This window comes from Macadamia integrifolia, chromosome 3, assembly GCF_013358625.1.
Source record: "Macadamia integrifolia cultivar HAES 741 chromosome 3, SCU_Mint_v3, whole genome shotgun sequence".
NCBI lineage: Eukaryota > Viridiplantae > Streptophyta > Magnoliopsida > Proteales > Proteaceae > Macadamia > Macadamia integrifolia.
In genome coordinates, this window is record NC_056559.1 from 29,246,932 (window position 1) to 29,273,363 (window position 26,432).

Here is a 26,432-nt window from a genome sequence, read left to right on the forward strand (position 1 = left end):
AAAAAAAAAAAAAAAAAAAAAATCCCAGAGGCTCCCACAACAGGATATTTCCTTTCTTAGTTTCCTTTTTAAGGTTATGTAGGTGTTAATTGTGCATATACTGATCAACAGAAAGAGGCCTTGTGTATTCCATGAATATATTCTGTAGCTTTGTAAACGTGGTGGATCAAGAAAAATTTTTAAGATTATTTTTTTTTAGAGTAGAGTTTGATTGATAAATTATAGAAATAACACCATTCAGAAATTGACTATAGCTGAGATGAGGTTGTTGAAAAGGAAATGGTAGATAAAAGCATTTGGCGGAAATCAAGGAGTGTTAACTATATGGGATGTTCATGCTGTGCAAACGGTGAATCAGATTGCACTTGAAAAAGGAAGGCCTAATTTTAGAGAGAATATGGAAGCACTGACAATCATCATATTTTCTGTGAATGCATTCACATTTGGAAATACTGGTGTTCTTGGAAACTTAAACAGGTTCCATAAGTCTCAGTTTTCTTGCAAGTAAAGTAGGGCGGACCCAAAAGAGAGTACTTGGGTTCTCCCAATAACTAAAAAGTGTATCGTTCCTCAATTAAACTGGGGTTCACGGTGGTGGAGAAACTGGATCTTGTAGTATCTAATAAACAAGCTGGAATGATATCTCATTCAAAGAGCATGATGGGACTGTTGATCGCTTCTCCGAGGAGAAAGTGAAACATAATCAACTCGAAATCTTAGCAAAACACTGGATTTGTTATCTCATGTCTTATTTTCGTGAAAAAAAACCAATTGAAGTAGAGGGTTTCTTCAAATAACAAGGAGCTGAGTAAGCTGTTCAATCAAATGATATTGAGCATGTTTTCATCTCCTCTTTGAGAAAAAAGAAAAAAAGTGAATTTGATTTGATAAAGAAAACAGAAAATTATGTTATCATTTTTATGTATGTGACCAACTTTAAACCCCTACAGTTTTAAGGGAAAAAAAATCGCTACCTGGTGCATGTCCCTATGCCCAGACACAGAGGGTGGTGAAGAAACCACCCTGCCCCATGGTAGGATGCTTGTGCATCTCCCTTGGTTGGTTCCCATGGTGGAGCAGTCGCCACACAACTAGGTAATGATCCCAAACCCTTTTAGTGATCATGCTTTCTTGAGGCAAACTGTATTGCGTCTTGTTGCATGGTAGGCCTTGCAAACATCCTGCATTGCTTCTTTCCATCGATGGTTAACTACAGAAAATGAATTTGGTCTCCAGAACACCTTTCCTCCCTAGCTTCTTGTTCACACCTTCCCTTTATGATTGTACATAAACCTAAGATCTCAATTGTGCAGCTTTACCAATGCCAAACTGATCCTCTTTCAGGCAACGGCCGCACAAGTTCACTGAGTTCCAAAGGGCATTAGTCCCTACTGTGATCTAATCTCACGAAAGAAATGTCTTTGAATTGGGTTTAAGACTTATCTGACAGCACTATCAATTCAAGAAGCCCTTAAGACATAGATCAATGGATGGCATGGAAGAATAGATCATGGGGTTGTCACTTGAGGACTCTAACAGGAAAATAAACAGATTAAATTCCTTCTTCCTTTTGGCTTGTACTTCAATTAAATCTTTCATTTTTTTTTTTTTGGTTAAAAATCAATTTTAACTGCTTAGCTATTTTATTTCTAATCAAGGAATCATTCCCCTTATTTTCCATCTAAATTAAATCCTAATTCCTCTTAAAACATGTCACACTTCATGTAGTTTTGTGCCATATCATATTTGGATCAGAATTATGGCAGGGGCCACAGCATCTTCTGCTTTTTGTCTCTCTCCAATAAAGGGGAAAGATGCACACACTCATTTTTTACAACCAGAAAATGAAGTATCATAAAATCACATTAGAACTCTGTGCTTGAAAAGAGGGAGCAAATGCATGCCCAACTCTTGCAAGCTTTGTCATATAATTGAAAAAAGTTTACTCTTGCAAGCTCATATTTTCATCTAGATGGCTCCTGCAAGTACACCAGTACATATGAAGTGCCTATCAGGTAGAATGTAAAGAATGTTCTATGGAATTGTAACACATGCAGGTCAATATGGCCAAGGAGTTGGGGCTATTGGTAATGAATGCAAATAATTAGTCTTAAGAATCCAACTAGATCTAGTTTTGATGTGGACGATTCCCATCTGCAAGGCGGTTTTAGTCTACATACATGCTGCTGCAATGTGAATTGGCAGACAAAACTTTACTGGCTGTGCATCAAATGCATAAACTTTTCCCCAAATTCAAAATGCAATAGGGAGGAAATCAATTCCATTTGGGTAGTCTGTTCCGAAGAGCATATCTTCCAGAGGCTTGCAGAGAGCATATTAATGAAACACCACCTTTAATTCTCCTCATTAAGAATTCAGCATGTAAGAAGTGTAACAAAGAATATCTTTGAATTTACATAATGTATATGCTTGGATCACTCACAATCTATTTACCAATACAAAACTTGCCAAAGATGTTGGACAGGACTTCTTCAGAAATTCCTTCTCCACTTATCTGCCCGAGGGCCAGTGCAGCTTCTCTCAAATCAATTGTCCAAAAATCCAGAGGCAATTCCTCCTCTATTGATGATTTCAGCCTAAGCAGAGCTTCCTTAGTTCTCACAAGCTGCTCACATTGTCTCTGTGACCAACCAATGCAACACACAGATAAATTGGTGGTAATTATCAGTAGCAGGTCTAGTTAATAGTACACACCATAAGACTACTAGCATAGGGGATCCACTTTCACAGATCCCTGACCATGTCCTATATATATATATATATATATATCAATGCTTCAGAGATACCACACATAGGAAAAGTTCTCTGAGCCACCAGGGGATGCAAAGCTAGCGGCCCCCCTCTCTCTCTCTCCCCTCATGAAATGTTTTCACTGCCCTCCTATGTGTGAAACCATTTTGTCGCACTTCATTGGCACACTTCTCTATGCCACTTAGAGTACCCTCTCCCGTATATATATATATATATACATACACATTTAACAGTCTATACTTCTGAATCTGGTGCTGGTAATAAGCACCACAAAACATATAGGGACTCAACCCATCAATAGAGGGAGGTAATTTGGTAGCGTACCTCTTAATTTGTCACATTCTAGATCCAAAAATTGACCTGCTGTACGGAAAGAACTATTTTGTTGGAGGGTGGGGGAGGTGTTGGGGGAGATAGGTATTAATATACATACTGAAACAAGATTGCCTCGAAACAACGCCCTAGAATCAGTTTCAGCTCTCAACAATCTGCACAGTTCTCTCAAGAAATCATTTGCAGTTGAATCAACCAAGTACAAAATCATGGATGACAGTCCACGAAGTACCATCCCCCTCCCTAAGCACCACCTGAAGAAAAGGATGGGGGATCTCTATGGGCCATGGTTTTCTATCATGTTGAAGCTGATTTAGCTATTTAGATAGATTGCTCTTTGGAATTCTCACTTGTCAAGTTTCAAGATCCATCTCAACCATATGGCCCATCATGTATTAGACCATTCTCTTTTCAGCAATAAATTTTTTTTTCCCAAAAAGGTTTGACTTTTCAATCAGTTTTTGATTCTTTATTCTAAGATGTGACAAAATTCAATTGGACTGACATGCGACATGTGATCACATGGACAGAATATCCAAAGTCCACATCTGAGGAGGAAGGAATCAAAATTATTCAGTGGTGGGTTCTCCTCTCTCCTGGCTTCTTGTTGAGAAGGTCACCACTAGAGTGGCTCATTGGGCAGCAGCTAACAATTTGTTCAAGGATATCCCATGTAGTTATAGTTACAATTCCGGGATTGGACAGTGGTAATTAGCTAAAGGAATATCCAGCACAAGAACATGCAGGGGTGGATTCTTCCACCAGTTGGCATGGTTAAATTGAATTTTTTTATGGCTGCACATTGGGCAATCCTGGACCTAGAAGAATAGGTGATGCAGATGCACAATGGATTTAGGAAAAAAAAAATCTTTTGGATTTGATTTTCTTTTGTTTTAGAAACAATTTCTTTGAAATTAGTTAATTTCTAATTTTAGATTAGTTTCCATTTTAAGTTAGTTGCCATTAATTTTTGATTTTTTTCTTTATATTGGACATGTAAACGATGAAGAAGTTCAGTTTTAGATTTTAAAGAATAGAAATTTGGAGGTTTTTTTTTTTTTTTTTTTCTTGGTTTTGGAAACATGGCTCCGATCCTCTATCTTTTTTTTTTTTCTTTCTCTGATATTCTTCTTTCTTCCTCTCTATTAGTCTGATTTTTTTCTCTTCTCATCTGCTTCTTGTCCCCTGTTTTATTTTCCTTCTATAATTCTTCTTCTTTTCTAGTTTGCTTATTCTTTTTTCTGGTTCAGTCCAGGCGGTACTGGCGGCCAGTGAAGGAGTTCGAACTCCTTCATTTCTGCAGCTATCAACCTGAAATTTGGGGCATGATTGCTTCCCCTTCGGGCGATTTAAACCCTAGCTTCCATTCCAAGCTTTTACGAGTCAGCGGATATAACATCTGAAAACCAGAACCCAGATTTGAGTCCTCCGGCAGGTTCAGGTCGCAGGATCCTCCCCGAGGCTGTAGCTTCTCCTTATGAACTGATATTGGTTGTAATCAAGAGCAATCTGAGTTCCAATCCCTCTCCCAAAGTTTCGGTTTGATTGGATTACAATTGAGAGAGCTCTGCCGATCGAAGCCAGCAAGAGGTTTCGTTTCTAACGTCTTGTTCTTTAACGTTACCTAAGGTTGAAGATGATGATTCCTTTATTTACACTCTTTTATCCTATTTTCTTTAAAATCCCAGAATAAAGCCCTTATGTTTAATTTTCAGTTCTAAAACTACCTAGCTGCCATTTGATTACTTTTAAAGCCCTGCTTGTTTCTGAAATTATAAGAATACCCCTCAACCATTAAATTTGAGATTTTTAGTCATTCTTGGGGCCCTAAGCGATCCGATTTCAGTCATTGGAATCTGGATTCGCATCAAGTGGTAGCAGAGCAAATTTTCTTGCAATTTTCTAACCATGACAAGTCACATCACCAATGCTGAGTTGCACAAATTGTATTGCTAGTTAGCCGAGAACCAACATAATTCTGATGCTAGGCTTGAGAGGACTGAAGCCAAGTTTGACAAGTTTATGGAAGAGATGACTGCCTTTATGAAAAGGTCTGACAAGCGAGCTGAAGAAGGATCCTCTACATTACCCCCTTAGCTCAACACTTTACGGATCGAAGATACACCTCAGAGGCAGCAACTTGATCTAGTTGTTCCCCAGGATGTTACACGACAATTTTTTGACACAGATTATGGCATCAAAGTTAAGGTTCCCGAGTTCAGTGGTGAAAAGGGACCTGAGGAATTTCTTGACTGGCTTACCGAAGTGGAGATAATTTTTCCGTATGTCTCTTTCAGACGTGAAGAAGTGTGAACTCATCATCACCAAGTTTATTGGGTATGCATGTTCATGGTGGGATGATGTACTACATGTAAGGTTTGTCAGAAGACTTGGACCCGTTACCAATTGAGAGGTCATAAAGCAAATCCTGACTGAAAAATTTGTTCCTCTTAATTATGAAAAGGTAATGTTCCATAAATTACTTAACTTGCACCAAGGGAACAAAGATGCGGATTCCTACACCCTCGAATTCCACAAACTGTCTTCAAGGTGTCGACTTCTGGAACAGACCAGCAACGGGTGATGCGATATATCAGTGGGTTAAGTACTGAGATTCGACTTGAGTTAGCTAACACTGATTTCAGGTCTGTTGATGTGGCGGCGGCTCATGCCAAGACAACTGAAGAGAAGTCCATTTATTGGAAAGGTATGCTCAAGACTTCTTCAGTTAATAGACCTCCACCAAGTATGGAGGAAAAGAAACTTGAAGCTCACAGAGCTGAAGAAAAGTCAGAGTTCAACAAGGATAGTGTTGGGGTGAAGAATATCATATGCCATAGTTGTGGCAAGAAGGGTCACTATTCCAACAAGTGTTCCAACAGGACTCGTTCTGTGAACATAATAGAGAAGCAGCTGACAGAGAAGAGTGAAGATGAATCTCATTTATATCCTTATCCCCTCGAGGACGATGATGTTGTAGATGATAAAGATGAGGATGTAGAAGCTCATTCAGCTAGCCTTTCATCATTTTCGAATAGGCTAGTTGATAAGGCTCCTCTCTTCAGACAGAAGGGTACTCTCCTGCATGGCTCCAACCCTATTGATGTTCATGCAGTTGTTGATACTGGGGCAGAAGCAAATTTTATATCTTCTGAATTTGTTCGAGCACACAACCTTCCACAGAAGCAACTTTTCAAAAAGATTCACGTGCGAGGTTTTGGACCCACAGCTCGAGAAGAGGCCACTGCAGTTGTTCAAGTACAATTACAATTTGGGCCACTACAGTACCATGTGACTTGCTTGGTCATCCCATTGGCACACTGCGACATTCTTTTAGGGCGACCTTGGCAGTGACATGAAGGCATTCTCTACGATGGCGCACGAAACACCATCAAGGTGAAGCAAGGAGGTCGTATGTACTTAATGAGGCCACATGCATTATCCGACATGGCACGTCGTCGACTGACTCCTGCTCCAGTGACATGTCAGCCTACTCTCCCTCCTATTGGAGTTATGTTCCCATCTTCTGGTTCGAAATATGTGACACCTCATCGGCGAACGATTTACAAGGGAGTCTTGGGAGCACGACCTAACTCGACGGAGTCGAGTTCTTTTAAGACCGGGAGAGCTGATGCAGATGCACGATGGATTTAGGAAAAAAAAAATCTTTTTGATTTGATTTCTTTGAAATTAGTTAGTTTCTAATTTTAGATTAGTTTCCATTTTAAGTTAGTTACCATTAATTTTTGATTTTTTGCTTTATATTGGACATGTAAATGATGAAGAAGTTCAGTTTTAGATTTTAAAGAATAGAAATTTGGAGGTTTTTTTTTTTTTTTTTTCTTGGCTTTGAAACCATGGCTGCCGATTCTCTCTATCTTCCCTTTTTTTTTTCTTTCTCTGATATTCTTCTTTCTTCCTCTCTATTAGTCTGATTTTTTTCTCTTCTCATCTGCTTCTTTTCCCCTGTTTTCTTTTCCTTCTATTATTCTTCTTCTTTTCTAGTTTGCTTGTTCTCTTTTCTGGTTCAGTCCAGGCGGTACTGGCAGCCAGTGAAGGAGTTCGAACTCCTTCGTTTCCGCAGCTATCAACCTGAAATTTGGGGCATAATTGCTTCCCCTTTGGGCGATTTAAACCCTAGCTTCCATTCCAAGCTTTTACGAGTCAGCGGATATAACATCTGAAAACCAGAACCCAAATTTGAGTCCTCCGGCAGGTTCAGGTCGCAGGATCCTCCCCGAGGCTGTAGCTTCTCCTTATGAACTGATATTGGTTGTAATCAAGAGCAATCTGAGTTCCAATCCCTCTCCCAAAGTTTCGGTTTGATTGGATTACAATTGAGAGAGCTCTGCCGATCGAAGCCAGCAAGAGGTTTCGTTTCTAACGTCTTGTTCTCTAACGTTACCTAAGGTTGAAGATGATGATTCCTTTATTTATACTCTTTTAACCTATTTTCTTTAAAATCCTAGAATAAAGCCTTATGTTTAATTTTCAGTTCTAAAACTACCTAGCTGCCATCTAATTACTTTTAAAGCCCTGCTTGTTTCTGAAATTACAAGAATACCCCTCAACCATTAAATTTGAGATTTTTAGTCATTCTTGGGGCCCTAAGCGATCCGATTTCAGTCATTGGAATCTGGATCCGCATCAATAGGAGGGGTGTTTAGAGATACTTCAGGGGATACCAATACTCTCCACATCTACTCTGGTCCTACTGGTGAAGGTGATTCTATTAAGAATAATTACTACGACTTCACATGTTTGAAGCTGGAAATTAGAGAACCAAAATAATTTTATGGTTGAGGGGATTTGGCTATATTGTGATTGGTTGGTTCAGGTATGATGGTGAACATCCATGGAAATTCTTTAATATTGTTCACCAGATTCAGCACTTCTTGTGGGGAGTGATATTCCTCTTTGATGTTTGTAACATTAGTCTTTTATTTTTCAATAAAATTGTTAATTATAAGAAATGTTCTACAAAGTTTGACTTCCAACTGAGCTTCAGCCTTCATGTGAATCAAACCAAGGGCAGTGGGACCATACCAATGGCCTTTGGGGAGAACCTCTCCCCAAAAGAAAGCAAATAACGTAGAATGGCTCAGTATGAATCCATCACACTGTACACTCCATGTTTATAAGCATCTTGAGATCTTACCAACCAAAGCCTAAACCCTAACTATATTATTCTGCTGGAGGAGAGCCCATAGTCTTTTTGACTCTGAATTCAGTCTTGAGTCATCACCTGACTCTGACTTTTAGAACAACAGATTTAAAGGGGGACAAGAAAAATGATCAGGAAAATGTGGCTAACCTGGTTTACAGCCCATCGACGCCCCCCTGTGGAGATTTGGTCAAGGCCAACAATCTCTAGTATTGCTGACTCCAACTCTGGTATTCCTTGGCCAGTTACTGCACATGTCAAAATGTGCTTACAGAAAGGATTGCCATCTACCTTGAACATCTCCATGGAACTTAATGGAGCACAATCTATTTTATTAATAACAAGAATCAGTGGTGCTGAAGAATCTGTTGATTTCTGCATTCCCAAAAAGAGAGGAAAATATCAGAATTAAAATGCTGTACCATATTGGGGGGGGGGGGGGAGCATAAGTAATGCTTGCTACATGCTTCAGTGGAGAACAAACATTCTCATGTGTTTCTAAATTCTAATATGCTTTGCATATGGTGAATTGGTCAATCATCTTTTCATCCATTTCTTCCAGTCTCTTATTGGACAGTTGAACATTGATATCTCTATGGGGACTTCCTTTGAACTTCTTGAAGTGGTTGAAGTTCAATTCCTGTGACGGGCTGTTGGAGACATTTGTATCTTATTTAAAGGGCCACCGGGAACTTCTCTTTCTCTTGGAGGATGAGGTCCATTCTTTCTTTGACTAATGAATCAGCCAATGAGGGATTGGATAGAGAGCAGCCGTATTTGGGATTATCCTATTATGTAATTTGCTGTTTTGGATGACAAACTTTGGGCTTACTCTTGTTGTTGTACCTCCCCTTTTCTTTTCTAATGAATTTGTTATTTATCCCAAAAAGGACAAAAAAAAAATGCTAGGGACTTGACAGGTAGTCCGCTGGTCTTTATACTATATTTCTGTTGCTTCCTACTCTTCATTTTCTTTGAATCTTAAGGTCTTTAGCATTGTTCTTTTACCTAATTCCTTTTTTATCCCTGATAAAATAGTCATCTCATTGAAAAGAAAAAGACTAAAGACATACTTCAGACAGACCTATACAAAAGACCATGCAAAAAAATGAAAAAGAGATAAACAAAAGCAATTAAAAGAATAAATCCTATACAAACCTTGTTGATTTGAATCCGTTCAAGAAGTTTGGTATCATCAGATGTCCATCCATCAAGAGCACTTACAGTCACAATAATCACATCAGCACCCATTGCAACAGCTTCGGATCTCTCTACACCTAATGAGATAGGTAATAAAATGAAAGAATAACTGAGATGAGTAAGAATCACCTACAATGAAACTGATAAATGAGAAAGGGAGTAAAGCAAACTACAAATAAGTGATACAGGCTGCAATAATTCGTGTATCTATATAGGCAGCAGATGGATTAATTGGCTGCTATTAGAAGGTTAACTACTTGATGACCAGCTTGCTGCTGGAAAGGCCCATGTCATTTTATGCCCTACCAAATCAAGTGGTTACCTAATTAACCATTGTCAATTTGCAAGATTTTGCCATCCAACTTCATGATTTACAATGCGCACCTGAGTCGTGCACTCGTGCCAGTTTTAATGGAAGGGAACACAATTCTGTCTGTCTTACTAAAATAAATTATTTTTTTCCCACTTACAGAAATGTGGAGTATAAGAATCAAAATAGACAACTCTCTCTCTTTTCGTGCTAGTTTTAATGGAAGGGAACACAATTATGTCTGTCAGAGGATGCTTCAAATCCCATGTGAAAAATCTTGTCTGGCTCAAACAAAAGTGAGTTTGACGTCTTCTTGAATAGAAATGATCCACTAACCACAAGGGCTTCATCACTCTCTTATCGCTCTCAAAGCAGCAACCTCAATCTTCTCTCAATTCTTACTAAAATAAATTATTTTTTCCCCACAGAAATGTGGAGTATAAGAATCAAAATAGACAACTCTCTTTCTCTCTATTTTGGGTTGGAGAGGAGTTGAGGGAGGAGTAGGAGGGATAATCAACTGGGTTTCATTATTCTGCAGGAGAATGACAGATCAAGTTGGAGGATGTTCTGTTGGGATTGAATTCTCATAATCACCACCAAACTGTGGTTTTGGCATTTTCACCACAAAAGTGGAGAGGAAGGAGGCATTCTAGCAGGACCAAAATTGGCAATAGGGTAAACATCGAAGGAGACAGAGAGTTTCAGGTCTCAAAAGGCATTTCTGTTACGGCAAAAGGCTAAAATAACGTTTGTGCCTACTAATAATTCAAGCATTGTGGGTACTGTTAAAAGGTTACTATTCCAGGGGGTATTCTTGTCATATTTTCACTTATGTAGGGTGTTTTGTGTCTTACTCAAGTAGTGGGGGGTATTATTGCAATTCTATTCTTTTATCTTTAGTTATAAATATATATCCTTACTATCGATTGGATATTGAGTCAAATCTCCACAATCAGTAGCAATGTTGCATTGTTGCTACTTCCTTTCTTCTTCTTCTCTTCTCTCAATTCTCTCCTCTTCTTGTCTTTATTACCATTACTGGTTGTTTTTACATCTGAACATTCGTTTTTCCCTTGCTTCGAGAGTCCCAGTAGGGCCTTCTTTTCTTGTGGTTTGCAGCAACCTATGCTGTTCTGGTTTGTGTGAAACCCTAGTTGATAAAATATGAAAAAAATGGTGTTCCTATGATAATGAAGTTGGCTTTACACGGAGTCCACTTGATCTACCTTGCAAATGGTGTTTACATCAAGTTATTCGCACCAAGCATGCTTGTGGCTCTCTTTTTTTTTTTTTCTAAGAAAAGAAAGAATTGGGACGTATCTATACATCTAACCATTGGTTGCTTGAGATGAGAATTGGAACGTACCTATACATCTAAACATTGGTAGCTTGAGATGTTTTGGGGTTTCTCCATTGGCATGCCTCGTCAAAATTTGGTGCTGATCAGATAAGTGGTTTGGTGTTTCTTGGCAGTTTCTAAGTTCTGATTGCTAAGTTTCTATATTTTGGTTAGTTACTGTAGTTACCTATCTAACTGTTGGATAACCCCAATTTTTTGGGCTTTGATCCCTCTACATATACCCTATGTTCGATCTTCCTCTTCTGCGAAGCAGGTGGTAAGGCAGCGTACACTTGCCCCTCCCAAACCCTACAGTGGCGGGAGTCTCGTGCGCTGGTTTGTTCTTTTAATGCCCCATAGCAATTTAGAAATTGTCAATAACTATTTTCCCATAGTAGTCCCACTGTTTATGAGACCAAGGCGATGAAGGGGTCCTGGAATCAAGGTGATACCAACAAGGCGACCAAGGTGTCCAAGACGCCTGGATGCCTTGACAACTGGTTGTTTTTGCCTCATTTGTTTATTTTGAATTCACAAATATGTTCTACCAAAAAAAAAAAAAAAAAAAATCACAAATCTGCTTATGAAAACGTGTATAATCATCTCATCATACCAAAACAGTAACTTATCTTGATCGAAAAAGAAAATACAAGAAAAAATATATTTCTTTAACGAAAAATAAATACTACTTACAGTTCTAAGTAAAAAAATTGTAATTAGTAACATAGAGATATTCAAATACTAAACCAATTAGAAAAGAAATAGCACACTATAGATCTATTAATTTTTATTTAAATTCTTAAAGAAAGAATTTGGGATATATTTAAGTAAAAAAATTATAAAAGTAAGAAATACAGGAACATTTATGATTCCTCAACAGTGTGAAAGAGATGATCAACTTACCAATCTTCTCCACAATATCATCAGTTTCCCTTATTCCTGCAGTATCAAGAAGGGTGACAGGAATGCCATGAACTGTTACACTGGCTTCAACCACATCCCTTGTGGTTCCAGCAATAGCTGTAACGATTGCTCTCTCACTCTGCATGCTAAAACGGAAAGACACCATTCCATAAGAGTTGTAGAGGAGTTGATAATGGAGCATGGATGCTTACAACTAGATGCAGCTCTGGACCCTCTTTGAAATGTCTACTGCTGTCCAGGTACCTTAGCCACAGACAAGCTGCTATCTAGAAACCACCCAAGAGATTCACAGGGCTAAAAGCAGCATGTGTCGATGATTTCAGGCATTTGATCTGCTGTTTTTTTTTATGCAGCATTTTCTCGACATCTAAACTAATGGCATTATATATTTATATCATGTAAAGGATTTTTGTCCTAGACATTCTCCTATAGGGGACCTAATCAGTGGTGGGTCCAATCCTCCAAACATACAGTTAAAAGACTTTGCAATAATATATCCTTATATTACAATTATTAGTATTCCTCCATGGTAGTCAGGGATGCAAAGCTGATGCAAACATTTTATATTCTGTGACATTATATGTAGAGAAAAGAGTGACTAGCTCTTAAAGAATAAGCTTAGTTGAAAATAATAATGAGGGGAAGTTAGATATTAGAAGTAGAATCTATGAAGACAGGCCAAACCATACCATGCAGGTTCACTTCATTAAAATTTCTATCACCAATCAAAGTGAATATGATATTAACAGAATTATGCAGCTTTGAGAACAAATAGTGTAACCTACTTTGCTCCAAGAATTGAGGAGGCTTGACTTCCCAACATTAGGTCGACCAACAATTGCAATCTGTAAGATTTTCAAGACCATAAAAGTTCAGATCAGAGTAGGAACATTAACCATGCTATATAAATAATAACTATCCATTTGTTCAGAGACACTTAAAAAGGGAACAGATAAAGCAGGCTTAGCATCCATTTTAATGATAGGGCAGACCATAGTTATCAAGGCGACTGTCGCCTTGGCATCCAGGCAATTTGTCTGGGGCCTAGGCGACTGTCGCCTTTTGTTTTGGCACTTATTTATGCCAAATATCATTTAAGTAAATGATTTGTAATTTCATTTACTTAAGACATTAGTCATAAATAAGCAAATACCCCTATTTGAATCCAATATATATAGTTTAAAAATCAAATTCCAAAAGGATAAAAAGTCAACCCCCAGCCTAAGAACAATATTGGATTTTTTGTTGTAGGTTTTTCTCAACTCTGAAAATTTTATTAACCTTATCATAATAAAACATTGCTAAAAACCAAAAGTCTGATAAAATAATCTGTTGTTTTGATGTCCATAAAATTATTTTCATTTAGGAGATTTTAACATCATTCATGCACTTTAAAATAAATTTGACCAGAACATAACTTTGTCATTATAACTAAGATTTAAGCAATCTTAAACTTGTTGGAAAGCTGGTTATATGCTATACCTAATACAAAAATTCTCATGTAAAAATAAAATCATTTGATTAATCATTTGAGGACAAGAACATTTCTCTAAATGTTGATTTTTGATGACCTAATGTGGCTTAAGATTTTGAGTTTATTCACTTTATTGACATGTTTTTTTCTGATGAATGTTGTATTGGTATGAATCTTTAATATTTATTTAGCACATAAGTAGAATTATATAATATTTAATATGCTATTTGTGCCAAATAAAATGGTTACATAAAAATAAAGATAAAAAGAACGCTTTATTCGCCTAGGCGACTCTTTATACACGCCAAAGCGCTTAGGACAGACTATCCCCCTAGATAACCATGGAGTTCAATGTGCTCTTGAGGCTGCGATAGAAACTAAATAAGCAATATAGTTGTCTACAAATAATGGTATTTTCCTGTATACTGATACACATTCCAATTCAATCAACAAAAGTAGGAAGAACTTTACAAAGTCCCAGAAATTGTTAGTGCAGCATGCAACAGGAACGGATGAAAACCCTGTAACTTAAGGTCTAATTTGAGAATCAATATGAAATTTCCTCCATCATATGACATTGAAGCCACAAGCATTTTCTGAAGTTTCATGTGAATTGGACAAAAGTAGAAGCAGAGATACTGAGTTATAGGTAGTAGATGGCCATGATCTAGTTAAAGGCCAACATTTGACTTCTCAGCCAAACATTCAAAGTGGGTCAATGTTACATACGGTACGGCCTGACCGACCCGCCTTGCAAGATTATATATATATATATATACACTATTGTCTTGACACTATTGTCTTGTTATGTAAGAAAATGAGGTTTGTGGATTTTCGGGTTAGGGATTCTAAGCGAGAGTTTCTTGTTGAGATTTGGGTGTTTTTGAGAGATTTCAACTATAACCTTTCTTCCAACATAGTGAGTCATCTTCTTCTTCGCCCGAGGACATAACACACCACATTGGTATATGCACCTCGTTAAATCTCTGGGTCTTGTGTGAATCTGTTCTGTTTTTCTTTGGTGTTTGCTCCAACAGACACCAAAATTGAATTCCTAATTGTCATGAAAGCATACCTGAATGATTGATGCCTAGGGAAAACCCTCATGAGGCCATGCTTGTGATGATTAGAATTTACAGTAACCTGATTTACAAGGGCTTTTTCCTAAGACCTCCTAGGTTGGACCCATCGAATGGCTACCCCACTGCATCAGTATCATGTGTGCAGGAAGCAAGCAAGACAGCTTCTAAAAATTCCATAACAAACCGAAGACTTAAAATAATACAGTAATACCTGCAACCCAGATTGTATAAGCTTATCATAATTGGCTGTCTCCAATGCCTGCTCCACATTTTTTTGTATGGTGTTTATCATGTCTATCAAAATGGTCGTATCTAGTGGTGGCATCTCATCTTCAAAATCTAAACGAGCTTCAATATCAGTGAGCAACTCGATGCACTGGGCTCTCAGCAATTTGACCAAAGTAGAGAACCCTCCCTGTCATAGAGAATATGCTATTCACGCCCGCTCATATACATTACCAAAATAAACGGCCAATGCCAGGATGAAAGATCATTTCTCACCAAGTGCTATTTCTCAAAAGAGTATAGCAAGTACTTACTATGAAGAAGATTAAACGTACCTGAATTCCTGCCAGTGCTGCATCTGCAGCAGCCACAGACTTGGATGAAATTAATTTTTCAATATTTTCAGCCTGGGAGAGGTCTAACCGCCCATTTAGGAAAGCACGTAGTGTGAACTCTCCTGAAAAAAAAAAGCTGCAAAATTAGTGGACCTTATTATTACACTTCCAAACTGAATGGCAATCAATGAACTGTATGCAGTTGGACATTCTTGCCTTATACTGTGACATGCGTGAACAGGCAAACTCAAAAAACATGAAACACCAAACAGAATTTGTCCAAATTAAAAAGATGAACTAAATCATGAAATAGAATTCAGAATCAATATTTTCGATGTCTATTTTAACAGGGTCTGGATATTGATACCATAGTTGGTTTTACATAGTCCTCTACACAGCAATTGGAGTCTTCAATTTGGTAATTATTTTCTGACCATATCCATATCAATAACTTGGATCCATATAGATCTCTAGTGTACTCATATAGAAAGGACAAATAAAGGGGTAACTGGTCAGATAAGGAAAAAAAATGCAAGGATGGATAAAAGATGGATCTGGACCGAAGTATGATCAGCCTGTGTGAATTCATATGAGACCCTACAGGGATCTAATCTATTTCATTCCCAAGGCTGGATGAGGCTAAGCAATGAATCTGGCTAGTCAATAAGGTACCACAAACATTACCACGTGACCTGGGTTCTGAAATTTCAAGAACTTACATTTTTTACTCATTTTACATTTTTATTAAATAGAAATATCATTAACAAAACAAACTGGAGAAATTTAAGGCTGGATATTACATATTTTCAGAAACCAAAATCCATTCTACATTACAACATCATACAACTAATTATAATAAATTATTTTTCATTTCCTTTTGGCTGTTAGGAAGGTTCTAAATACCAATTCCAGGGTAAAGTCCCCATAAATTTTCCATAATCAGTGCATATATATAATTATCTTATTTCACCTAGCAATAGGGATTGGTAGTTTGATAAAGGCATACAGCCTACATCATCCAGCGGCTTGCCCTACAAAGCTATCCAGTCACCTATGTGTATAATGCTTGCGCATGCTTTTATCAAAACACTGATCAATATGACGGAGAGTAACATGAAAATGTTCTGTAACCTATGCAGTTTCACAGCCTCTTTAATAGGATGAACTTTGACCTAATGTTCAAAGTAGCTTTCCTAACATACTAACAATTTAATTAAAGAAAAAAGTGAAATGATATCTAATATAATTAGCTTCCTCCCCCCCCCTCCCCTCCCCTCCCTCTTTCCTCACAATACAGATAAAAATTGCACAGCATGACAAACAATAAGTATGAGAGTATAATTAATAGAAAAGATGAGAGGAAATAATATACATGTTTTCTTGTTTTAGCAGTTCACTAACCAAAACAATCACCTCGGCAGACAAATAAGTGCCTAGGAAACCAGGCAAGCACCTCGTTGGACCTTGCCTAGGGGTGTGCCACATAGCCCCTTCTTAGCTGCCTTTGTTGCAGAGGCATTCCAAAAATTAAGGACGAACACCTGGGTGGTGTTAGTGGTCAAAAGTATGTCTAGGTAACAAGACTGATCAATCCAATAGACTGAAGATACGACCAACAAGATAATGCGGATCTTCATTCTGTTACATAAACAGAGGACGTATAGTTTGATATAATCTAAGTGATAACTTTCCCTCTGAAAGTACTGACGATCCTGTCTTTAAAGAAATACAGACATTTATTATAGCTTTATGTAACCTAACCTATGATTCCTGAATAAAACTCAACAGTCTCTCAAATGTAACTTATGATAGCTTGATATAGTTGGGACTTCTGAAGGATTTAACAATGAATGCTTTATCACTCCTAGGTCCAATTTTAATTGAATGTAACGCCAGAAACAGCTGTGAAAGTAAGAGATATAGCTTGATCAGCTCATCAAGTTCTCATCAGCATAGGATCTACACAAAGAAAAGAACTTTCCATTCATTGGTCATCAGGGGCATCTGAAGACCTATGGGTCGTCAAAATATGACTTTGGAGCATGGTCCGAAATCTCGCCGAAATTTCGGAATTTCGGTGTTTTTTTTTTGGCCGAAACCAAATAAGGGAAGAAATAACATTTATACAAAATTTCGGTCGAAATTTTGGTATTTCGGCCAAAAGTTTGGTATCTCGCATGTATCAGTACATTCCATGTGTTATATATACCATATCTCGGTTAAAATTTTGGTATTTCGGTCGAAATTTCGACTCTATCTAGCCTGTCTCCGCGGTTTCGGTTCCATTTGCATATTTTGAAGAAAAAACATTCTAACTCTCCAACAAGCCTCTAATTAGCCACATCATCACACATTTTGACTTCCATTGGATTCCTACAAGATCTACAAATTCAAAGCTTAGGAAAGGTAAAATTCTTTCCCCAAAACCAAGTAAAATTTTCAGAACAGTTTGACGGTTGTTGCCAAACAAAGGTGCAACTCTAAAACAATGTCATGTCCTAATATTTTTGCATTTTTATGTTCTAAGAATGTTTATTAACCTTAAAATAAGTTACTCACCAAGTTTCAGGTCAAAATATGACCATTTGACCACCGAAACAGTAAACCGAAACAAACAAAAAAATATACCATTTCGGCCAAAATTTCGCCGAAATGAAACGAAACTTCAGTTTCTGAACTCACCGACACGAAACGAGATTTCGAACCTTGCTTTGGAGTTATGTTCTGAATTAGTTGTGCTGCTAAAGGGATGAGCAATTCCATATACCTAAAGGAAGAGAATCACAGAATGGCAGAAGCACAGAATTATATAGGTCTGAATTACCCATAAAGTGCCTATATATTCTCACCTTGTAAAGTATCGAGATTCTAAATTTTGGTCATTTTCTTAACAGAAAAATAATAGATTACTGAAGTACCTTGATGAATCAACTACAAATGAAACCAAATTAAAAGCAAACCTGGTTCTGCAAGCCTTGCCCCAGCTTCTAAACAAGCTCTCAACACTCGATGCAGACATACATCACTCCCATGGCACTGGAGCTCCACCACATCCTCTCGAGTGTAAGATCTCGGTGCCAACATGGGCAATGCTAGAACCTAGAGAAGGAAGCAGGAACACAATTACACATGTACCTAGGTAAGTAACCGAGGAAAAGCTTAGTCCAGTGCTTAAGCCAATCAGCTAAATCGATATTGTGAGAGAAACCATTGGTAATATTCTTGTTCAAAGAGCAAGGGCCTTGCAAGTACGGAGCTTGTAGGTAAACTAGAATGAAATTAGCAACAATCAATTTTCTCAACTTCAAATATGGTGCCAAAGTTAATATTTTCATATGTTTGCAGTTGTCTGAAATAAATAACCACCACTCCGACAAGGCAAAATGACACTAACACTGTGGACTCGACTCCATAGGCCACCAACACAATTACCCAACTCCAAAATCTCCAAACAGATGGTGTGGGCTATCGCCGGATTTTGAGCTAAGAAAGAGCTAAATTAGCTAAAGTCCTTAATGAATTGCACAGAAAAAGCTACCTCGTCAACAACATTGCCTTGGGAATCTGAAACCACTCCGTATTCGACAAAGTGGCTTCTGGGCTTCCAGGAATCCTCACCAGAACCTTGCCTGTTCTTCTTCTTTTTTGTTGCAGGCCGAAAGACACGGGAAGCGACGGCGACAGCCGAAGGGCCCGATAACCGAACAATCCCCACAGCACCAGGCCGACCACCCAAGGAAGTGACAATGGCGGCAATTGTGCTTGAACTCTGAACCGGCCCGGCATCAACAGAGCTCGAGCCCAACCTCTCATCTTTGGTAAGCACTAGTGTCTTTTCTGCAATCAAGAACATAAATATCTGAGAACATAATTTGATTTAGCGTCGGAATTTTCAGTCACACGTTGGGTATGCGAGAGCTAACCTCTAGAGGCGAGAAGAGCTTTCAGAGTATGGATTTGGGATTTGGATTTAAATTCTAGTTGAGATGTTGGAGGAGATAATAAAAGAAGAGAGAACTTGTTGCTGGTGGAGATTGAAATGCTGGGAAGCATTAATGTCTTTGAGGGTTTGCAGAGATAGCCAAGGAGATTGCGGAACGTAGGAAGAAGAGCCATTTCAGTAATCCCATGAGGATACCGTTTTAGGTCGAGGATTGAAATTTAGGGACCGTAACCTGATCTAATATATATCTGTATCCGGAACCGATTAGATTTTGGAAAAATTACATGATTATCCTTTTTTTTTTTTTTTTTTTCTTTTTTCTTTTTTCTTTTTTCTTTTTTATAAAATTACTCATATAAAATTCCACTTAACCCAAATACTCAAAATCAGGTTTATGTTTATAAAATTATCCATTCAATATTTCAGTTAACAAAAACACTCAAAATTAAGTTTGGGTTTACAAAACTGATGAGTTTGAATTATTTTCATTCCACTTTGCAATTTAGTGTTCACATTGTTGTAATGAATTCAAGATGTTTTATTGTGCTCGTTTTCTCCATCACTGAGCACCTATAGTAAGGATGTGAATTTGTAACCAAAATCGTTTATCAAAATCGAATTGATCCATTTATACCGAAACTGTAAAACCGTTTAGTAAATGGTGCGGTTATGGTTTCAAGTTTTAGGCTGATTAGCTAAACGGGGTCAGGTCGGTTTTAACCATGGAACCCGTTGGTTTCAAATCGAATTGAAACCGTTTAAACAGAACCGTTTAAAACCGTTTAAACCGATCCGATTAATCCGTATAACAATTAAATAAAGAAGGGGCAGTAATCCGTATAACAATTAACAATTAAATTAAGTGCTCATCCTGCTTTGGTATGATTTATTACAATTTAGTTCAAATTTAGGTTTTATATCATGAACTTGTAATCCATATATGTTACTATGTTATTATGTTATCATAGATGGGGTGTTTTGACTGAACCACCTATCATTTTAATATTTTATGCTGTAGAAGGCTGGATTTGGATGTTGTATGATATTAGTTCTAAATGTTTGAGAATAGCCATGCAAAGAAATAACACTAGATTATCAAATTAAGACATATCATCGTTAATATAGAATCTCTTATTTGTGGTTGCCAATTATTTTTTGATAAGCTTACGATCTTCAGTTTAGAAATGATTGCAAGTTATAACAAACCGATTGTGAACCATTTTACAAACTGTATGGAATAAATCGAAATCATTTAAAACCGTGAAACCGACACCGTCTACAAATCGTGGAAATCGAAACCGTTGACTAAACGGTCACAGTTTCAGAAAGTGGAACTGTTTAGTAAATGATGCAGTTATGGTTTTAGTCAAATAAATGTGAACCGAACCGATTTGCACTGTTTAAACCCAAACCGAACCGATTAACACCCTTAACCTGTAGTAAAGAAAGATTTAGATGAAAAAACGCAAAAAGATATAAAACTAGATTTTCAGATTTCATCGGGTGGGTTCTCTGTTAGTTAAAACGGGTACGGGCATGTTTTAAATGGATCAAAACGTGAATGGGACGGTCAAAAATACGGTCAAATACGGTAAAAAATAAAAAACAGACGATACGTGTTTTAAACATTTATATTTAAATAATACGGTGTCAAAAAAAGGGCAATATATAGACATAAATTGCATAATAATTCTCTAAATACCTAGATAACAATCAAAACAAATAGCCCCGTTTTAAACGTTTCTATTTTAAAACGTTTATATTTTTTAAAATCCGTTTTTTTACTATAAAAAAAACGGGATGGCGTTTAAAACGGCAAAAAAACTTCAAACAGCCCCGTTCCCCTTTTTTACTGACTTTCTGTGAAAAATTCGGCAAACGGCGTTTAAAACGGCAAAAAAACGGGACGCCGTTTTAAACGCGTTTTAAACGTGAATAAACTAACTAGGGGTGGGTTTTCCAATCACCCAACTTAATGGGTTGAACGAAGGATACGATTCAGGCAAGGCTTCTCAGTCGTAGGATCACTTTTGAACACGTGTCACAAGAAAGTGCTTCACTACAACTCACCGTTGATCAGCTTCACTGCAGAAGATGTTATTCCAGAGTGGGAGGGTAATATCTCTCTCTTTGTGCCATAGGCCTTTCACGTACTTGGATGGGCCCATAGCATTGGAGCAATTGGAAAAACAAGATGAGGAGTTAGTTAACTCCATATGTCTTTACATAAATTTGTTAAACCTGGGCGATTGAATCGTTATAAGATAGAATTGCTGACAGCTAATCTCCCACAAAGCAAAGTTGAAAGTTTTCTTTAGACTCCAATATTCACCCAATTTTGAAGAAAATTTGTGACATCTTATCCAGAAGGAGATAATTCGAGTTTTCCAAGTTGAGATGGGAATCAAGTGGAGAATGCTTTTGATGGTCAATATGGTCAAAAGTGGAATGATTCCACGTTTAGGATTCTACTAAAGGAAATAAACTTAATCATCAAATTATCAATTTCCAAGTTTTCCAAAATCTATAATTGAAAGGTATAAATTCAGGGTGTGATTTCCATGCATATTGAAAATGAAATAGTCTGTGAAACTTGTAATGGCAGGTAAAAGTGTTTAGAATGAATGCACTGTGATCAGACCGATAGAGGAGAGTTTAGTGAGTGAAGTAGTGGGGAAAAAGGTTAACCAGGAGAAGGAAGCAAAGGTTTTAACAACATTTTCTTTGATTAACTAGGGTGGTTTTTGCTTGTTATACCAAGTAAAATGATTTTCAATATTCCTAACTTCATCCAACCGAAAGGTGGAGATGAGATTGTTAGAGCAAACATCGAGAAATATGAAAATAAATAAACAATAGATCCGCACAATACAGAGATTTAACGAGATTCACACATCGGTATGGTGTGCTATGTTCTTGGGCGAAGAAGATGTTTCACTATGTAGAAGAGAGATTACACCTAAGCAGCGGCGAGAAAACTCGCCCTGAAACCCTAGCTCGAAAAACCCCCTAAAATACAATGACTTTCTCAATAAGATAACAGTACATTATAAACTTCAAGTCGCAGGTTGACCCATCGGGTCACAGTTGATTCGATCAAGCCATACCACGGGGCCTATCCCCCCCGCACCCCCATACGAGATTAGTGCTGGGCTCAGGGCTTGGGCTTATTGGCCTAACCCCTTTGCTTCTATCACAGATATAAAAAAATCTCTCATTCGTATCGCCACCAAAATATGTCAAAGTGGGTCAATCTTTAAAACAAATCAAAATTTTGAGACAAGCTTGATAGATTTTTTAGAAGTAACGAAGATGGAAATGTTTAAAAGGTGGACCACCAAATTTGACCTCCAAAACAATAAAGGGTAATTTACAACATCACCCCATGGAGAATGCCAGTATTGTAGGAACACCCCCTCTCTTTCACCAAATTAGACTCAGACCCCTTACTGTCAGTTACTATTACAGAATATACCAAGAATGCTGACATCAGCAGTTCATTTTTTTCTAAATACCATTTTTCCCTTAAAAATAATGAAGTATCGAAATTACCCTTACCCTTGTAGTCCCCAAATTGATTTCACCACAACCTTTCAGCAACGGCGACTACGGCCCTCCCTTCTGGCGATTTCACCACAACCTTCCCTCTCGTCAATGATTTCTTTCCATTTATTTCTTATAAAATTGTTTCCCAATTTGGTCAAAGAGGGGGAACTCAACAATCTCGTCTTGGGGAGCCCAATATTTTTGATCTTTTTCGGGCACTGACTTGGCTTGATTTCCAAGGTGTTGGGAGGCATATGAAGAAGGCGATATTGTGGTTCGATCAGAAGTTGGATTCTATCATGACATAGAATTTTATTGGGGCCTTTTTGAATTCCCTATGAATAGTTGTATATGCTGGAGCTCTTAGCTTTGCTATTTCAAATTTTCCTTTTGCTTAAATTGAGATTCTGTTACATCTCTTGATTCGCGGCTTTCAAGATTTCCAGTTTCAAATGATGGACTGAAAATTTTGCTTTCGTTATCGGCTTGTATCTGATGTATTTCTCGATTAATGCTCGAGGAAAAGATTCATTGACGATAGGATCTGCAGATTTTGATTTTATTCATCAGCTGATTTCACGATTTTATTGGGGTTTTTTGAACTCTCCACAAATAATTGTATATGCTGGATCTCTTGGTTTTGTTTTTGGGTTAGATCTAACTTTTCAGATATTATCTTCTGTAAACATTCTCTGCTTTCTGTATCTTAATTTCCATAAACAGAATCTCTGTTTTCTCTAATCTTAATGAGTTATGGATATATGCAGGTGCAGAAATTACCGGTGGGAGGGAAACAGAAGATCCCTTTGGGTAATTGTACACATAAACAGCTCGAAAGAGAGAGAGAAAGAGGGAACCGGCGACGTGAAGAGATTGACGACTACAAACAGTAGAACCTCAGAAAAGGTCAAGTTGCTCTTGATAAAGAAGAGAAGATGATGAATTGAACTCTTTGTTGTCGCCTAAAAAGGGTGGCATGAAGAAGAATCCGAAGAAGTCGTGGCGAACTTGGTTGGAACTCATCAGAATCAAGTCTTGGGTGGGGAGAGAAGGATAGAGAGAATGAAATGGTATACAGGTGAAGAGAGGGTATCTTTGGGATGATAAGATAAGGGTGTTTTATTTATGAGGGCTAAAGTGTCATTTCATAGCATCACTTAACAAAGACTGACGGTAAGGAGTCTGAGTCTAATTTGGTGAAAAAGAAAGAATATTTTTAGAATACTGACATTCTCCAAGGGTGACATTGTAAATTACCCAATAATAAATGATAGAGAAATGGAAACTAATAAAAACCATTGCACCGTTCTTTTCCTCAAGGGTGGTTGGGGGGAAGCACAAGGTCCGATCAAATCAAATAATTGAAAGTTTTGGAATCTCGATTTACTCTCCCACCATGAGACAGGTGGGGACGGATCTAACACCCTCCATGGATTGTGGGATCTACACAAAATACTTTTTTTGCATGATCAGTTTTTTTTTTTTTCCTTTTCAATTCTGTATAAACATCATCACCATTAATATCGGAAACAAGGAGTAGCTAGCAGAGCCTTGAGAGGAGGGCATAGGTGTATTGAATTGGAAGAAGATGAGCATGATCACTACTACAAACACAAACTCCTTAAGCATAGCCATGTTCCCTTGGTTTGCCTTTGGCCACCTACACCCCTACCTCCACCTTTCAAACAAGCTAGCCCAGAGAGGTCACAGTATCTCCTTCTTGATCCCATCCAAAGTTCAACCCCAATTAGAGAAATTCAACCACTACCCTCACCTCATCACCTTCATACCTCTCGTCGTCCCTCAGGTCCCTGGCCTCCCACCTGGTGCAGCAACCATGTCCGACGTCCCCCTTCCTATGGCTCCTCTACTTGTCACTGCACTGTTTCTCATGCAAGACCAAGTCGAAGCTGTTCTCAACTCAATCCAACCCAACTTAATCTTCTTCGACGTAGCTCACTGGATCCCAGCCTTGGCTCGCCGCTTCGGCATCATCTCGATCCACTACTCCATTATTGCGGTCTCGTGTATAGCTCACCACTTAGTCCCTGCACGGAGTATAAGCAAGGGTCAACACTACACCGAGCTGATGCGTCTCTTGCCTGGCTTTCCTTCATTTATGCAACTACATACATACGAGGCTCGCCCAATCATGGAATTCTTGACTCGGGACTTCATCGATGGGATGACATTCGGTGATATCCTTATGGCTTCCATGAGAGATTGTGATGCTATATCCATGAGGGCTTGGAGGTAAGACTGTTAGATGATTCGAATTTGATGTAAACGATTTGGTTTGATTTAATTTGGTGCAAAATTTTATTATAAAATTCAAATCGAATCATTTAATAAATGATTTTAACGATTTATTTTATATTTATTCAAAAAGATTGAATATCTTTTAAATTTTAGTGGGATTTGTTTATTCTTATCATAATAATTTATTTCTATTAATGACTTTAACTTACATTGGTTAATTGATTTTAAACAGTTCTATTTGATTTGATATAAGTCATTTAAATTAAACGATTCCACGATTTTGATGTAAATGGCTTGATTCAATTTGGTTTTGACACCATTACCCGCAGGGAAGTTGAGGGACCATACTGTGACTACTTGGAGAGCCAGTATGGGAAGCAGGTCTTTCTAACCGGACCGACGCTACCCGATCTACCCACCACCAAGCTAGAGGACCGGTGGGTGAAGTGGCTGGGACGGTTCAAGAGGGGAACCGTGGTGTACTGCTCACTGGGGAGCGAGTGGGCTCTCAAGAAAGAGGAGTTACAAGAGCTGGTTCTGGGCCTGGAGTCTACTGGTTTTCCTTTCTTAGCTGTATTGAAACCCCCGTTTGGGTATGCAACGGTGGAAGAAGTATTGCCAGAAGGGTTCCAAGAAAGGGTGGAAGGAAGAGGAGTGGTTCACGGGGGTTGGGTGCAACAGACGTTGATACTGGGACACCCCTCACTGGGTTGTTTTGTAACACACTGTGGGGGATCTTCTACTTGGGAATCATTGATGAATGATTGTCAAGTGGTGGTGTTACCTCAAATAGCTGACCAGTTTTTTAATGCGAGGTTGTTGATTAGAGACCTGAAGGTGGCTGTGGAGGTGGAGAGAAGGGAAGAGGATGGGTGGTTCACTAAGGAGGATGTGTGTAAGGCGGTGAAGTTGGTGATGGCCGATGACAGCAAGGTTGGGAGGGAAGTGAGAGCCAACCACGCAAGGTGGAAGGACATGTTGTTAAGGCCAGACCTCGAGTCTTCTTATCTCGACAGTTTTATGGAGAAGTTATACGATATAACAAAAACGGCCGCTGCCTACAACAACACCGCCGCCGCCGCCGCCGCCGCCGCTGCCCCTGCCGCCGCCACCCCCGCTGCTGCCACCCCTTCGTTACATAATAATGCTTAACTGATCAGGTCCTCATACGAGAATTTGGTCTTGTACGTTCTCTCTGTTGACACATGTAATCCATTGAAAATTATTACCTCGAGTACCAACCGTTCTACTCTCTCTCTCTCTCTCTCTCTCTTTATCTGTCTATTTTTTCGAACTTAAATGTCTCTTATCTCTCTTTCTCAATTTAAGGCTATGTTTGGTAGCCAAGAGAAGAGAAGAAAAGAAAAGAAAAGAAAAGAAAAAAGAATCTAGAAAAGAAAATAGAAGAAAATAAATGAAATGGTGAGAAAATAAAAAGAATTATATATGTTTGGTAACTAAGATAAGAAAAGAAAAGAAAAGAAAAAAAGCAAAAAATTTTGAATTTTAGGAGAAAGATAGGC

At 38.1% G+C, this 26,432-nt stretch overlaps 2 protein-coding genes across 3 annotated transcripts; one reads left to right on the top strand and one right to left on the bottom strand.

The window, feature by feature from the left end:
* Positions 1-2,337: 2,337 nt before the first annotated feature.
* Positions 2,338-19,303, bottom strand: LOC122074102 (tRNA modification GTPase MnmE). 2 transcript variants are annotated; one of them, XM_042638940.1, is made up of 10 exons: positions 19,085-19,303; positions 18,700-18,998; positions 18,122-18,260; positions 15,162-15,283; positions 14,813-15,016; positions 12,831-12,890; positions 12,025-12,163; positions 9,428-9,546; positions 8,420-8,644; positions 2,338-2,641 (listed from the first exon to the last, which is right to left on the bottom strand). In XM_042638940.1, the coding sequence occupies exons 1-10, from the start codon at positions 19,275-19,277 to the stop codon at positions 2,447-2,449; spliced, it is 1,695 nt and encodes a 564-aa protein (XP_042494874.1). In that variant the 5' UTR covers positions 19,278-19,303; the 3' UTR covers positions 2,338-2,446. The 2 variants fall into 2 exon arrangements, with proteins under 2 accessions (XP_042494874.1, XP_042494875.1); XM_042638941.1 differs by lacking the exon at positions 8,420-8,644.
* Positions 19,304-24,180: 4,877 nt separating this feature from the next.
* On the top strand, positions 24,181-26,061 carry LOC122074331 (cyanidin 3-O-galactoside 2''-O-xylosyltransferase FGGT1-like). Its single transcript, XM_042639158.1, has 2 exons — positions 24,181-24,903; positions 25,239-26,061. Exons 1-2 carry the CDS (start codon positions 24,239-24,241, stop codon positions 26,059-26,061), a joined length of 1,488 nt encoding a protein of 495 aa, XP_042495092.1. The 5' UTR covers positions 24,181-24,238.
* The last annotated feature ends 371 nt before the right edge of the window (positions 26,062-26,432 follow it).

Coding starts and splice junctions, on each gene's coding strand:
- LOC122074331 (XM_042639158.1), top strand. CDS start 24,239: ATGAGCATGATCACTACTACAAACACAAACTCCTTAAGCATAGCCATG. Junction 24,904..25,238: donor ATATCCATGAGGGCTTGGAG/GTAAGACTGTTA, acceptor CATTACCCGCAG/GGAAGTTGAGGGACCATACT.
- LOC122074102 (XM_042638940.1), bottom strand. CDS start 19,277: ATGGCTCTTCTTCCTACGTTCCGCAATCTCCTTGGCTATCTCTGCAAA. Junction 15,284..18,121: donor GGCAAGGCTTGCAGAACCAG/GTTTGCTTTTAA, acceptor TTTTTTTTTCAG/GAGAGTTCACACTACGTGCT. Junction 2,642..8,419: donor GTCGATGGGCTGTAAACCAG/GTTAGCCACATT, acceptor GGTTGGTCACAG/AGACAATGTGAGCAGCTTGT.